Source organism: Symphalangus syndactylus, chromosome 17 (assembly GCF_028878055.3).
Source record: "Symphalangus syndactylus isolate Jambi chromosome 17, NHGRI_mSymSyn1-v2.1_pri, whole genome shotgun sequence".
NCBI classification, from domain to species: Eukaryota; Metazoa; Chordata; class Mammalia; order Primates; family Hylobatidae; genus Symphalangus; species Symphalangus syndactylus.
Window position 1 is genome coordinate 94,018,907 of NC_072439.2, and position 16,654 is coordinate 94,035,560.

Below are 16,654 nucleotides of genomic sequence, written 5' to 3' on the forward strand. Positions count from 1 at the left end.
GTTTAAAATAAAAAGTTTCCCATTTTTCAAAGGTGAAAACAAAAATCATTGTCAACTTGTAGGCTTGCAAAATTTCAGATCTATCAGAGATACTGGATATTATCTTTTCTAAACACTTCATTTTACAGAGTAGAAAACAAAGGATTCATTCCTCAGAGGAGAAATGAGGGGCGGGGGGAAGTAAACCAAGGAACAGAAAGTTTGTGGGACTTAAATAAGTTCACTCAGCTATTTAGAGAAAGAACCTGGACTGGAAACCAGGCTGTCTGACTCACAGCCCAAGCTACTTTGTCTTACAATAGGTGATATTTAAGGGGTTTGTACTGTTTCTTTAAAGTTCTGTTCTGTTATTTTGACTTAACAAATATTGAGTGAAAGCCACAGGTATCTCAAACTGAAAAGTCTTCAGGCCCTAGGCAGGTAGGAAGAAAATGTGGGAAAAAAAGTAGATGCATCTGTTGCTTACATACAATCATTCCCCCTTCCCAAGCATGCCAGCTAAATGAAACACATTTGTAGCTCTTTGGATTTTGGAAAATCTCCATTGCTTGGCTAAGCAGAAGGGCAAATAAGGAAGTCATTCTCTTAATAGGGAAAACACAAAAGCAGATAAGGAATTGCAGTATATAATGTGACTTGTGCAGCTGTAAACAAATGCATAAGCCTCAAATACAGCAGAGTGAAGTGAGTGAGCACGGGGTTTTGCATGGGGGTGACAATTGAGACAAGATGGCTAAAGAAGACCTCACATGGACAAAAGAAACAAGAGTTGAGGAGGGTTTTGAAGGGTGAGAGTGGCTTGCCTCCTGGATAAGATTGGCAAAGACATCACAAGCGAAATAAATTTGCATATGTAAAAGCTCCAAGACATACAAATCTGTGATACAGGCTTACCTATATCATTACATATTTTTCATATTTTTTTCTTTTTTTTTTGTAATTCTCCAAACTTATATTTGATCATGTATCTGTCCAGAATTGAGCCTTGACTCTCTTCAAGTAATTAATCAAAATGTAACAGATTTCACATGTTTAAGATGGTAGTAAGTTTGAATTTCAGTGCCTACAGACCTCTGCTTTCCCTATTATATTAGGAGTCAGATCCCCACAGAAATAGGCTTCACAGTCCCAGAACAGAGATTGCCTTCATTGGCAAATGTGAGCACTTCAAATCCTGGGGGCAGAGGAAAGATGCCAGTTGTACTTGCTGCAGTGCATCAGAATAATCTGGATGGTTTGTCAAAACACAGATTGCTGGGCCCCAGCCTCACAGTCTCTCAGCATGTCTGAAGTGATGCTGGAAAATGTGTATTTCTAACAAGTTCTCAGATACATAGATGCTGCTGGTCTAGGGACTAGACATTTTATGAATCACTGACTTATTCTTCAATACCCACCAGTGTAAACACTTTCAAATTCTTCCATATAATAATAGCTGCCACTGCTAAGAATTCTATTTCTGTGAAAATGGTCACTGTGTATGAGCTCCTTGCAAACAAGGGGTCTCTCATCCCTACTGATGAAAATAATGACAGCAGATGACATTTATTAAGAATTACTGTGTTCTAAGTACTGCTTAAAGCACTTTTAAGGAATCAAACCATTTAATCTACACAACAGCCCTATGACCTAAATATTATTATTATTGTCATTTAACAAATGAGGAAATTTAACAGAGAGGGGTTAAATAACTAATTCAAGGGCAAAGAATCTCAAGTCAGATTACTTGGACCCAAATTCTGGTTTTAGCATTTATGTGTTTAACTCTCTAGATCTTTAAACACACTTGGAGACTATCACACAGGGATTTGCAAACTGATGATTTCCTGCCTGCCGGTAACATATCTTCCAGAACAAAGGGTTTTTAGGGAAATGGAGGCTGTCAATCAGTTTTTCTGAGCATACCTTTACTTCTATAACAGAAGTAAATAAAAGGCTATCAAAATCTTAGTGATTCTTGGCTCCTCTAATGTTGTACTATCTGAATTTGTATAAATCAGAGAATATTTATGTGACTTGCCCACAGCCAAAGCACCAGTCATCACACAGAGCCAAAAACAGATCAAAGACAACCTCAGTCCTCAGTTCTTTCTAGGAATACACTTGGTTAAGTAGCTCCAATAAGATTTTTAACTACTATGTATTCTGCCTAGAAATATGCCCATAAAAAGTTATACAGTAAATAGGGAAGAATATAATTTCAAATAACTCATGTTTTGCTTTACTGACCAGAAAGATACATGGGAGCAGAAGTCCTTTTTTTTTTTTTTGAGACGGAGTCTCGCTCTGTCACCCAGGCTGGAGTGCAGTGGCACGATCCTGGCTCACTGCAATCTCCGCCTCCCGGGTTCACGCCATTCTCCTGCCTCAGCCTCCTGAGTAGCCGGGACTACAGGCGGCCACCATCACACCCGGCTAGTTTTTTATATTTTTAGTAGAGATGGGGTTTCACCGTGTTAGCCAGGATGGTCTCGATCACCTGACCTTGTGATCCGCCAGCCTTGGCCTCCCAGAGTGCTGGGATTACAGGCGTGAGCCACTGTGCCCGGCTGGGAGCAGAAGTCTTATGATCAAAAATATATGTAAGATCAAGAAGAAAGTGAGGAGCCAAGGTTGAAGAATCTGGAGGAGTTATCCCCTTATGATTTTATGTAAGGGGGTAAGCCATTCAAGAAAATAGTGTTTGCTAAAAATTTTCCACAAATATTATTTGGAGGCACTATCTTTAAAATTAAAACACAGTCAATGAAAACAAATTTCTAACAGATTTAGAACATCTGTTTAATTTTTTGTAGTACCTGCATGCCCTTGTAAGAAGAAATAGAAGATTTCCTTCATAATTTTCCTCAACTAACCATTTGGATCATACTTCTGTTCATAGTTTAGCAATAAAAGCTTCTGCTGACTTTGGCTGTGTCTATATACTTGTGACTGGTGGTATCAAAACATCATATGTTTGGTATTGTATAGAAAACATAACTGAATGACTAAACTTTTATATTTCCAACTGGTTTTCTGAAAATCAGACACAGAACATTTTGAAATGTTTGTTGATGCTAAACTCACAGTGAATTTAATACATTCATAAAATCTAATGAAAGTGTATTTGTATTCATAACTGATAAGAACATAAAGTATTAGAAGTCTAGACTGAGAGAATCTTAAGAAATAAATTCCAGATTAACTAAATATCAAATATAAGAAAAGAAAGAATACATTACAAAAAACAAAACATAGACTTTTTAAATAATTTTGAATAAAGCCTTTTTAAATTGGAAAGAAAAGCTGAGGGCAGAAAAGCACATTTAAAATAAAACAAAAAAGAATAAAGTATGGCAAAAAAAAATATCGGAGGCAACAGAATTAGAAAAAAAATGGTAAATCACAACAAAGAACTGATTTTTTAAATACAGATTTCCTAAAAATAAGAAAAGACATTTCACAGAATCAGATATAGACAGACAGTTCATAGAAAAGGAAGTAAAGATCACCCTTAAACAAGTGTTCAACCTAACTCATAATTTTTAAAAACTTAAAATTTACATTTTAAAGTAACAAAGAACCAAGTTTTTTGTTTCCTTGTTTGTTTTTAGTTTTCGAGACAAGAGTCTCGCTGCGTCACCCAGGCTGGAATACAGTGGCACAATCTCTGCTCACTGCAACCTCAACCTCCCTGGTTCAAGCAATTCACATGCCTCAGGCTTCCGAGTAGCTGGAATTACAGACATGCACCACCGTGCCCGGCTAATTTTTCTTGTATTTTTAGTAGAGACGAGTTTTCACCATGTTGGCCACGGCTGGTCTAGAGCTCCCAATGTCAGGTGATCCACCCACCTCTGCCTCCCAAAATGCTGGGATTACAGGCATCAGCCACTGGAACCAACTAGAACCAAAAGTTTCATAACACATTTTGTTGACTAGATGATAAGGAAACACAATTTTACAGTAAATTTGCACAATGGAGAGCAATTAGGTGATATCTTTCAGAATGAAGAAAGCACATACCCTTGACCCAGCAATTCTACTTCTAGGTAACCATCCTATAAATACATTTGCATATATGAAAAATGACTTATATAGGAGGATATTCTGTATAGGATTGTTTGTATTAGCAAAATACCTAATAGGAAATTAAGTATTTAAATTATCCATTTAAATATGTATTAATATGAAAAAATCTTGCAGATATACATTTTAAGTTAAAAGAAGGTGCTGATAGATCAATATAGTAGATAGATATGGACAGATGGATGGATGGATAGATATTGTACATGTTGATAAGTACATAAGACTATATCAGGAAAATATCAAGAATGTGCCCAGATGGCAATGGAGGGGTGTGAATGAAAATGGCTTTTGACTGCGCCAATGACTTCCAATGAATATCATAAACACACCCATGGTTGAACAAAGTTTGTTTTAATAACACTCGGCAAGAGAGAAAAATACACACCAGAGCAGAACCGGGGGGTCTTGGTAGGAGGATGTAAGAAAAGATTTACAGGATTTGGGTGTGTGTCAAGTGGTTTTAAGGAGGGCTCAAAGAAATGTCAATCTGCCCCAGATTGGATGCTCTAAGGATGTGAGTGTAATTCTATGGCTACTATCTTAGTAATTCCTTTCTAGAAGGCAAGAAGAACAGAGCAAGCTTAAAGCTGTGTTTGGTAAAGAAGCAGCAGCCACTCACATAATCTAGGACAGGGACATATTTGTTCATTTTGTAATTTAGGAAACATTTTTGTTTTTGTCGTGTTCAGACATGATTACAGGGTCTTGCTTTTATCTTGACCCATCATGTCTCAGTGGCTTTGTCTAATTGCAAATGTGAAATTGTCTATATTCAACAGAAGGAGACCAAGTCTTCTTGGGAGTGCCAAGCCATCTTCTGGCTGTCAGGGACTGTTTTGCTATTTCTCAACTATACACCCTTTTGTGCCTTTATAATTTGGTGCCACACACTTATCTTACCTGTTCAAAATAATTTTTAAAAGAATATCAGGACTAAATGAGACCTTAAAAGTCACTGAGTGCTGAAACCATGCCCCTCCCACCACCACTCTGTTTCCTCCTCCCACACCAAGGGGTTTTTCTTGTAAACCTCTCCCTTTGCCTCAAGTGCCAGGACAGCATCTGCTTGAATATCTCCAGTCTTTCCACTGTACTAACTTGTCAGGGAGCCCATTCCATATCAAATGGCTCTTAATATTTTATTGTTCAGAGGTAAAGAGAACAATACCTTTGGTTATAATATCTTCATTGTTTCCTCCCTAGCCTTTTTGACCTCTTCAAATGTATCTTGTCCTATGGTAACTCAGGAAACAAAATAATTAGCTTTTTAATTTTATGTAAAATATTCCTATTAATACCCTCCAAACTGCCATTGTCTTTTTTGTTCCAGTGTTCCAACACGGTTTTGTGCTTTTTATCATTATATTTGCAGAGATTCTTATCTGTTCCTGCCGACAAATCCATTTGTGTTTTGTACTCAATTACATATAATTAGTCTTTTCTTCTTGAACAAAAGAACAGGTGTCTTTATCAATTCTGTGCAATATACTATGGTAAGGTTGGTTATACCCAATGATGTCTAGTGAACCAAACAACACATTTCTGACAGATGCTCATAGTAACAAGATTCTTTTTTCAAACAATCAACTGCTTCTACTCCTACACACACAAACTAGAGAAAGAAAAGACATTTTAACAACTTAGAGGCTTATAATTTTTCTATAAAAGAAATGAGTAGAATTTAAATCCTTCTTCGATATTTTTACTTCTAATCCCCACTCTGACAAAGTATATGTAAAATTATTTGTTTTTATTTGATATTATTCATTAAAATATGTGGGGAAAGTGTCAGAAGAAAGCACATTAGTTGAAAAACTGGTAACATTTTAATAAAAGCTATAGCTCTCTGTAAATAATATTCACTAGTGTTAATTTTCTGATGTTGATCACTATGTTGTTATGTAAAATGGTACCATTAGGAGAAGCTGGGTAAAAAGTATAAAGGAATTCACTTTTATTACTTTGTAATTTTTCTGAAGTCTTAAATGATTTCTTAAGTTAAAAAATATGTGGGGCCGGGTGCGGTGACTCACGCCTGTAATCCCAGCACTTTGGGAGGCCGATCTCCAGGTCAGGAGATCGAGACCATCCTGGCCAACACGGTGAAACCCCGTCTCTACTAAAAATACAAAAATTAGCTGGGTGTGGTGGCACGTGCCTGTAACCCCAGCTACTTGGGAGGCTAAGGCAGGAGAATCACTTGAACTAGGGAGTCAGCCGAGATCACGCCACTGTACTCCAGCCTGGTGACACAGCAAGAATCCATCTCAAAAAGAAAAAAAAAATGTGGGTAACAGTATTTTAGCCAATGACCTACAGAAACTTTTGTACATATTGACAGAGACATTCATGCATCTAGTCATTCATTCACTCACTTTGTATTGAGTGCTTACTATGTATTACAGACCATTCATTCTAGGTTCTAATGATGCATGAGGCATCAATCAAAATCTTTTCACTCATGGAACATACATTCTTCTGGGAAAGAAGATTTTTATCAAAAATAAATGAACAGCAACAATACATATTTCAGAAAATGGGATATGAAAATAGAGTTCCAAGGTGAGAAGGGTAATTTTTAAAGCACTGTTAAGGAAGGCATCTTCAACACCTATAAGATAGATCTTAGCAGCACTATTTGTAATGGCCTTAAAATAGAAACAATAATTATACACAAAAAGGAAAATGAATAAATGTGTTTGTATACATTCATACAGTGGAATATTTTACAAAAATGAAAGAAATAAAGCAAATAAATATATTACCATATACAAACCTCACAACCATAATATTGGGGATTAAAGTACATAAAATATATTAATGATAATGTTCTAACTTATAAAATATTTTAAAATATGCAAAACAATAATATGAATTAAAATTTTTTCTTAAATTGCATATATATGAGATACACAAAATTCCAGGGAGTTATTATATCTGGTAATGATGGAAAGTAAGATTCCATGAGGGAAAACACAACAAGGAGGTTAAACTATATCGATATTTTTAATTGATTTTAAAGCTGGTGGTAGGTATCCAGATAAACTGCTATTAATCTTTATATTTGTATGCCTAAGTGATTTTAAAAACAATTTATTAAAAAGTGTGTGCAGTAGTTTATCTTAATAAAATATTAGTTTAAATTTGTGAGTTCAGAGAATTTTTAAAAGTACGTATTTGACACAATGTGTGCCCTTGGGTGTGTGTGTGTATGTGGGTTTGTGTGTGGTATGCATAATGGCACTATGCTAAGATATATATATGCATCGAGGAAGGTACAAATGTACACGTGGGTGTAGACTTACACTAGCAGTTCACCCAGCATCAGCAGAGCAAGCATTGTCAATTATTTTCCTAGAAAGAGTGAAGGAAGGATTTGTCCTAGCTTGACCCCACACTTGCACTTCCACCCTTCTGTCTCTGCCCCATGATAAATGTCATGCATTTGCAAAATAGTTGGCTGGGTAAAGGTAGCATTTTGTAGATTGAATATGGCTAATTGTCTGACTTGGGGATTGATTCTATCTTCATCAATTTATAATTTTTCATTTCTTTTTAAAGTTAGATGGATGGTGCTGACAGGGATGTTGATATATCATCACCATCTCCGGCCATCACATTTTATAGAAATAAAACCTGAGAACTAGTAATATCTCGGAGTTAGTGCAGATAAGTGACACAACTAAGTGGTTCCCTGGTTCTTGCATCTGTATTTGTAGCCTCACTAATTTGACATTCGATTACAGATGCAATAAATGGAAGTACATGGAGAGAAAAGTATCCTGATTCTTCTATACCGAGTTGAGTGCTTTAATCATTTAAAGAATCCTTTCACAAAAACGCAAGCCAACAGTGCAAACCGAAATAAGCCAATCAAGAACTTAGCCAAAAATCTGAGAGCAAGAAAACTGAAATGAAATTCTTTATAATAAGATCTTTTAGTTATTGTAAATTATATTTTAAATGTGCAATATTAACTGAACAAAGAATAACTTAGAAAGGGTGGACAAGAGCATTTTCATTCATTAGGGATTTTAAATTTTTCCTCAAATATTTCTTAATAATTTAAAAGACGTTTCACTATAAAATATCTAGCTTCCTAAATTACTTTATGCAGTTTGGTAGATTATCAGCCTGATCACAAAATTGCATCCATCAGAATCACAACTTGTTGGGACAGCTATCAACGAGCATTTATTGTGTGCTCAACGCTAAAGATCTAGCAGTGAAGACAGACAAACATTAGGAAACAATATGGCACCATACGTAATTTTAGAATGACACGAATTTGCCCTCAGGTATCCGTATATGATTATGCAAAATTTGAAAGATATGAGAGCTATCAATCTTGCCTCTGGAGCTTGTATTTGAAATTTTTCTAGACTGCAAATTCATTTTGTCATCCCTTGATGATTGCATTTAATTTTTGAACTTGTCAACTCTAAAGTTAGATCACTTAAAAACTATATCCAGAGAAATTATTATTAATCTTTGAATGCTCAGCATTTTTATTCCCCCCCCAGAATTTTTAAATTCCATTTCAGGTCTATCAGTCTTCATTATCTTCTTACTATTATATATATTTATTATATGTACCATATGTAATCATAATATTTAAATATATTTCCTTTTAAAATCAGCAATTTTGCCATTAACATAAAATAACATATATATATAGATATATATATATATATATACATGTACTCAGAGTTTACCTTAAGAGGCAACTTTTGTCTGTCAGAAATTGTGTTCTGAGAAATATATAACTTGTTCATTATTGAACTATAACTTGTTCATCACTTGGTTCCGGGATTTAAATACCATCTTGTGTTGGAAGACGTGCTTGTATTGTTCGTAGGAGTGTTTATCATCATGCTGCCTAAAAACACTGTGATGGGAGTACATTCTTGCCCACTGACCAAATGGAATACCTTTAAGCCTCTTACCTTCTCTTAAGTGCATAATCTCTCTCCTATACTGTGTCTTTGCTGTAGGAAATCATAGCAAGAAGGATAGAAGAAAAGACACTAGCTTACTAATAGTTAAGGCATAGTTTGGTAAGGCAGCTTAGCAATGCTTTAAGTACAAGATACACTGGGCCCTACATTTGATTTGTAATCAGATTGTAAGAAGCTAGTGTTTCTTACTGTAGTCGCTGTTTTCGTCCTTGGTCCCATCAATGGTACCATCTGGGTGCATCTGCAGGAAGTATCCCTGCTGGCTGAATAACCTTGTCACAATCCCTTTCAGCTGGGGTTCTGCAAAACAAAATAATTATTCAAATTTTTATTTGGCTTATACAAATGCACACTTACAAATTGTTAAAAACATCCTCTAAGTAAATACGTAAATGGCAATAGCTTAAATATTGAATTATGTATTTGGGAGTTGGGTATTTCAGTCTCATATCTATGCTTTTTTTTTTCCATTTAGAGGTAGAGCTTTAACACTTTTAGCAGTAAACTAAATGCAAATAAATAAAAGCTAATTATGATTAGGAAAATACAGAGACATGCTAAAAAGTGAATTATTTTCCTCCCTTGTGCATCTGGTGTCTGACTGCAAGATTTCACCAACTTTATAGTCCCATTCCAGAATTATTGTTTAGGCCAAAATGCCTCTGACTTCTATTTCTGCAGGATGTCAGCTCTCCATCAGAAGCTCCTGGGTTTTGAATTTGTGATCAAGTTCAGCCAGAAAGAATAGTTTGGATGAGAAGAACCACAGGCAACAGCAAAACTTCCATGGCCATGAGATGTCACTGGCAAATATGTGGAAATGCAAATTTCACCTTCACTAAATACTTCATCAGAGAGGAGCCTCAGTGTTCCAAAGTTCATTTCTCCAGTACAAAAAAAAAAAAAAAAATCAAGTCATACATATTTATCTAAGTATTTCAAACCAGAATTGCTCAACTTTTAAAAGCCCTCTAAACACAAATACTTTCAAACTAACCTTTGTATAACACATTTGAATTTTTGTGCATCAGCTAATATAAATATTTAAAGCTTTCTCATTGCACTGCTGGCTGCCAGCAACAATCTAGTTTCCACCACATCACCATTTTTGTCTCTATTGTTGAGCAAAAATGAAGTATTCTAGTGCACTTATAGCCCCAATTATTTCATTAAAATGAGGAGAAAAAGAAAAATGCTGCTTCTGGTGATAAAAATTGAGGCAAAGATGGAAATCATATGATTGCTGAAGTAGCAACATGCTATCCTCAGAAGGACAATCGCTGAATTTAAGCTAGTCAACTTCATCCTCCATCCATTTATTCAACTAATGTTTACCAAGAATGTCTTTTTTCTGCCAAGCAATATGGTAGGCACTGTGTGTTACACGAAATGCATTTATTGGTGTTTAGGTCTAAAAGAGAATTCTAGTTAAGCATTTAATGTGATTAATTCTTTGAGAATTGGCCTACACCCTATAACAAATGTCTATCGTTGGGACTTTTGCACATGTGACTTGATCACATTCACATTATTTGGGAATATGGGGCAATGCCTCTATTAACACATCTTTTTCAAAGCAGTCCTACGAAGCAAAAGAGATGTCAAGAAAATTGGGAATGAGGAAGCAGACTAATGAGCAAAGAACTGAACTGGAAATTAGGCATTCCAATTATAGATACTTATTATCTTTATGAGTTAAATAAATTCAATTTTTTAAATTTGTGAACCTCAATGTCCTCATCAATAAAAATCTGGAAGTTAAACTGAATGGTTTTTTGTTCCTTCATATGAGTCTCTATTCACTTTGAGCACATGAGAATCCTCTGCCTTGAATGCTGTCAGAAACAGAATGGATTTGTCTTCAATGCATTTCCTCCACAGGCTCATCTAATCCCACAACTATGGACAAGTCAGGGACACACATGGCTAGCTAACGTCACTGCAAACAACTCTCTCTCTTTTTTTTTAATTATACTTTAAGTTCTAGGGTACATGAGTACAACGTGCAGGTTTGTTACATATGTATACATGTGCCATGCTGGTTGGCTGCACCCATTAACTCATCATTTACATTAGGTATTTCTCCTAATGCTATCCCTCCCCCATCCCTCCACCCCACAACAGTCCCAGGTGTGTGATGTTCCCTGCCCTGTGTCCAAGTGTTCTCACTGTTCAATTCCCACCTATGAGTGAGAACATGCGGTGTTTGGTTTTCTGTCCTTGCTGCAAACAGCTCTCTGTGTGCGTCTGCCTTTGGCTACCTGGCTGACAGGCAGCTTCTGCTGTGGTAGACTCACCTATAGATTTGAACCTCAAATGCTGTGTGGTCCTGAGCAACTCATCCAACATCTGAGTTTTGAGTTTTTGTATCTATATAGTAAGATTATTAAAAAGTCTTACTCTATAATCATTGCAAATTTCAAATGAATAATGACAGAGTACAAACTAGAAAACCCATAAAATATACATCCTTATTAAAGTCTAATGTTTCAACTATGAAAATCAAGGACACGGTATAAGGGAGGTAAAAGAAGCATTCTGAGAAAAGAGTATGTCTCCAGCTTCTGCTTTAGTAAATATTAACTGAGCTTGTAAGGCCACTAAAGTAAACAGTGGGCTAAAAGTATAGGATATAAAACAACAGAAGGGAGGAAGAGGGCAACTGTCTTACAATTCACACTTTATTCTTTTTTTTTTTTTTTTTTTTTTTGAGACGGAGTCTCGCTCTGTCGCCCAGGCTGGAGTGCAGTGGCGCGATCTCGGCTCACTGCAAGCTCTGCCTCCCAGGTTCACGCCATTCTCCTGCCTCAGCCTCCCGAGTAGCTGGGACTACAGGCGCCCGCCACCACGCCCGGCTAATTTTTTGTATTTTTAGTAGAGACGGGGTTTCACCATGGTCTCAATCTCCTGACCTCGTGATCCACCCGCCTCGGCCTCCCAAAGTGCTGGGATTACAGGCGTGAGCCACCGCGCCCGGCCTGCAATTCACACTTTATTTCTAATAAGCTTGATAAAGTCACTTTAAGAAGTCACCACATGTTCTCACTCATAGGTGGGAATTGAACAATGAGAACACTTGGACACAGGAAGGGGAACATCACACACTGGGGCCTGCTGTGGGGTGGGGGGAGGGGGAAGGGACAGCATTAGGAGATATACCTAATGTAAATGACGAGTTAATGGGTGCAGCACACCAACAAGGCGCATGTATACGTATGTAACAAACCTGCACATTGTGCACATGTACCCTAAAGCTTAAAGTATAATTTAAAAAAAAAGAAGTCATGTTTTTATTGGTAATGAGACGCATGGCAGTTTAGTCATTAAAGCCTGTAAATGATTGCTTGTTTTCTTCGTGCTCCTCTTTCTGTACCTGTAATTAAACACTTCTTTTGCCCTGGTGGAGCCACCGCCTGTTGGAGCCCTGGGAATTCGGCTTGGTAACTCCTGCTCAGCATAATGAGCATCAGACTCTGAGCACCCATCTCTGAGAGCAGTGCCAGAACAGGCCCAGAGTCTGCGTTTTAATTATGTTGTGATATGTGAAAATGAACATCCTGCATTACAGAAGTTTCAAAGGAGACTTGATCATCTATTGAAAAACATATCCTGAACATATATAATATAGATGGGGCACAGAAAGCTGTGTAGCCTGAGTAGCATCTTGTATGTCTATTACCATCTATCAAGTCCTACCAACCTTTCCAGGTTCAGCTCAACATCACCTCCTCCATGAAGACTCAGCTATCATAAGTGAGGATCCCCTTTATAATGGGGAAAACCAGAACATGTTTTGCTCTATTTTAAAGAAAGGAGGTACAAAATGAGACCACTTTTCAGCATATCCAGCATCCTGGGTACATTCAACTAACACACATTTATTTATCAGACTATGCCTGGGGACCCAAGATACGAAGAAAACGAAAACCTTTGCTGTCCTCAGGGAGCACCCAGTCTAATGCATGAAACATATTTGTGTATAATACCAGTGTGGGAGAGCTGATAAATGAGGAAGTGAATCACAGTGATGTGATGTCACCAAGGAGCAAGGGACCAGTTCTGTCTGAAGGTTGGGATAAGGCACTTCATCTGTCACTTAAAGAATCAGTAGGATTGCCATAGGCAAGGAAACCAGAGAAAGGGCATTCCACACAAAACATGACAGCTCTGGGAATGATGCAGCCTGGTATAGACAGAATAGAGAAAAGGGTTCTCAAATGCAGACATGCAAGTAAGTGCCTGTTCTCAGCAAATGTTCATAGCACAACAGTGACACTAAGACAAATAGGGTCAATGGAATAGACCTATTTTCTATGAAGCTAATTTTTTTCAGTTTATATGACTCCTTGATTTTAAAATTATGCTCTTCCATTACTATTTTTCTTTTTTCTTTTTTTTTAATGAAATGATGGCTATATTATTAGATGGTAGGGGAGGAAGGGTTGGTTTGCTCCCTTTTGTGCTCTAAAGTGGTGTGGCAAATACTGCAAGCATTTCACTGAAATCCATTTCCTCTTTTTTCTGGGCACCCAGCTAGACCATATGTCCTAGCCTCCCTTGCAGTTAGGTTTGGCAGATGAATGAGTGTCATATGGAATGTAAGTGGAAATGATGTGTGCCATTTTCAGGCCAAGGTTTTTAAAAGCAAACATTCTCCTCCACACTCTCTTTTCCTTAATACTGGCCAGATTAAGATAACATAGCCCTAGGGGCTATAGAAGCAACAGAATGGAAGAATGTTGGGTCCCTGAATAACAGGTAAAGGAAAGATGACAGCCATTGAAATACCTACCTTGGACAGTGAACTGAATAAGAAATAAACTTCTGTTGGCTGCACATAATGGGCTTTGGACTTCCAAAAAATAGAGTATGCAAAGGGAAGGAGAGAGTAATATTATGGTGGAGAAACCTAACAAATAAAGCACTACCTCAGTCAGGTGATCAAGGTTAACATCATCAATTATAAAACATGCTGATAGTATGTACTCTTGAGATTATGTGATGAGAATAGCACTTTACCTCTGAGATCTTCCTCCAAAAAACCCACAACCCCAGTCTAATCATGAGAAAAAAAGTTAGACAAATGCCAATTAAAGAATGTTCTACAAAATACTTGACCAGTACTCTTCAAAATGGATTGTTCATAACACAAAGAAGGGATAAATGCTTGAGGTGAGAGATAACCTATTTGCCATGATGTGACTGCTATGCATCATATGCCTGTTTCAAAATATCACATGTACCCTACAAATATATACACCCACCATGTACCCATAAAAGTTAAAAGTAAAAAATTAAAAAAAAAACTATCAATGTCATTGAAGAAAACGAGTGTCTACGAAAAAGTCATAGATGAAAGGAGTCTAAAAAGACATAACAACTAAATGTAATGGGGTATTCTGAATGAGATCCTAGAGCTGAAAAAGAACATTATGTAAAAATGAAGGAAATCTGAATAAAGTATAGATTTTGGTTAAACACACTGTAATGATATAAATTCTTCATTGTGACAAATATTGCACATTAATGTAAGCTGTTACTATGGGAAACTGGATATAGGGTATATGAGAACTCTGTACTATCTTCACATCTCTATAAATTAAAAAAATTCTAAAATAATAGGTTTATTAAAAATGCTAAGTACAGCAAAAAAGCAAGTAATAAATGTTTTCCTCAAAGAGGCTGAGTGATAAAGAAGGTAAAGGATGGGACCTCGGGTTCAATACTGCTTCCCATCAGGATGACATAGCAATTTCAGCAGAAGGTTTGAATTCAGAGCCACTCAGAAAAGCTGACACATGCTGGAGCTATCCAGACGTTCCTGCCAACTTGACAGTCCATCCAGTGCTATGGAGCATTTCCTAGGTACACGATGGAAACCCAGAACAGAGACAGAGCCAAGGGGTCCTGGTCAGAAATCTCAGGATGAATATTCAATTACAGGAAATAGGATGAATTTTAGACGTGGAAAGGATCGACACTTCATTAGCTTCAAAGGTAAAAAAAAAAAAAAAAAACCTCTGGCTCGGAGAGACAGTGTCTTATCCAAGGACACACAGCTAACACACTGATGAGTTCAGACAAGAACTCAGTTCCTATATACTGAATGGACATCATCCTTTCCTTTCCAAAGAGCGAAATTCTTACCTTATTAAAACTGAGGGTTGGGGAGCAAGAAGGGAGAAGAGAGGAGAGAATAAGGAGGGGAGAGTATCTAGCTATCCCTCAGTTATTAAAGCATGGGTTGATAGAAAAGCAGTTATAGAAAACTGTGCAAGAAATATGTATATATATAACCCTTGATACTAAAATCTTCTAGGGCCAGCGTATTCACATATACCCAAACTTTAGAGAAAGGTTCTACATATAAACTCCAACCTAAAATGAAAACTATTATAACAATAACGAAAATTATGTAATGGGGGCCATATCTAGAGAATTAATAGTACTTTTAATAACAATGGCTATATTTTGAACCCATCTCCTTCATGGCAGGCACACTTCTGATACTTTTACTGTGGTTTTATTTATTATGCATAACAACTGACTGTATGAGGTACTCTTTTCTCATTTTTCATTTTTTGTTGAGATTCAAGGAAGCTGCATCACTCTGACCCAAAGTCACAGCCACTCTCTAGCACTGTTCAGTCACTTTAAAAGAATACTGGCGAAACTGGAACGTATCCAGAGGAAAGGAGCCAAATAAAGAGGGTATAAATGACTGTCACATGAAGAATGGCTGAATTAACAGTGGCTGTGCAGCCTAGAAAAGGAAGGATTTGGAGGGATGTGAGAGCCTAGAAGAGGGAGGATTTGGAGAGCTGTCTCCACATTCTTGAAAATCCAAAGAAATAAGAAGCAGCCAATTTGTTCTGAGTGGCTCCACAGAGATAGACCTAGGGCCAATGGGTGAAAGTTACAGGAATGCTGATTAAAAAGAACTTTTTGTTAATTGTATTCAAAGAGAGAACAGGTTGCCTAAGGAAAGAGTGAGTTTTCTATCACTGGACATAACCAGGAAGAGGCAGAAAAACTACAGGTCAGAGCAGCTGTGAAGGACATGGATGTCTCCAAAGGCTGAGACACTCTGAGTGAGAATGAAAGGTCTTTTCTAACCCTGATGTCCTGGAAAGCTTTGAGATAAGCCAGATGGTCCACTAAATACAATTTCACTTTTCTGTTTCCTTAGTCGGTGTTAAGACAGGGAATTAAAAAGACTGTTTACCAGGCATCCAGAAAATGCAACCTTCTTTATAAATGTTAAACACGGATTGTGGAGTAGTTTGACGGGTTCTTTTAATCAGTCTCTTTGGGTTTACAAATGTGCCTTCTGTATTAACATTTAATGTTGTCCACTTAAGGGAACTGAGATTGAAGAAGCTGTTAAATGTGATTCTTGTCAAGTGCTTCAGGGGCATTACATTGATGCAGACTTCAAAATTAGACTATTAGGGTTAGAAAATGTTCATAAGCAAATACATTTCTGACCAATCATAACTAAAGGGTATAGACTAGGGCATATTTACATACCATAAATCAAAGTCCCAGACAAATCAGAAATGAGCTACAGTAAACATTTGAAAAGGGATAGAACTTACCTGGACTTCTGAACACACTGAAAAACTGCA

General features: G+C 37.0%; 1 protein-coding gene across 3 annotated transcripts in view; it reads right to left on the reverse strand.

Annotated features, from left to right (window-relative positions):
* The window catches only part of FGF12 (fibroblast growth factor 12), a 603,658-nt gene that overhangs the window by 214,778 nt on the left and 372,226 nt on the right, over window positions 1–16,654 (reverse strand). For all 3 annotated transcript variants that reach the window (XM_063621980.1, XM_063621979.1, XM_063621978.1), the window contains one exon: window positions 9,216–9,326. In XM_063621980.1, the coding sequence (XP_063478050.1) occupies window positions 9,216–9,326 (111 nt within the window). The remainder of the gene's footprint in view (window positions 1–9,215; window positions 9,327–16,654) is intronic.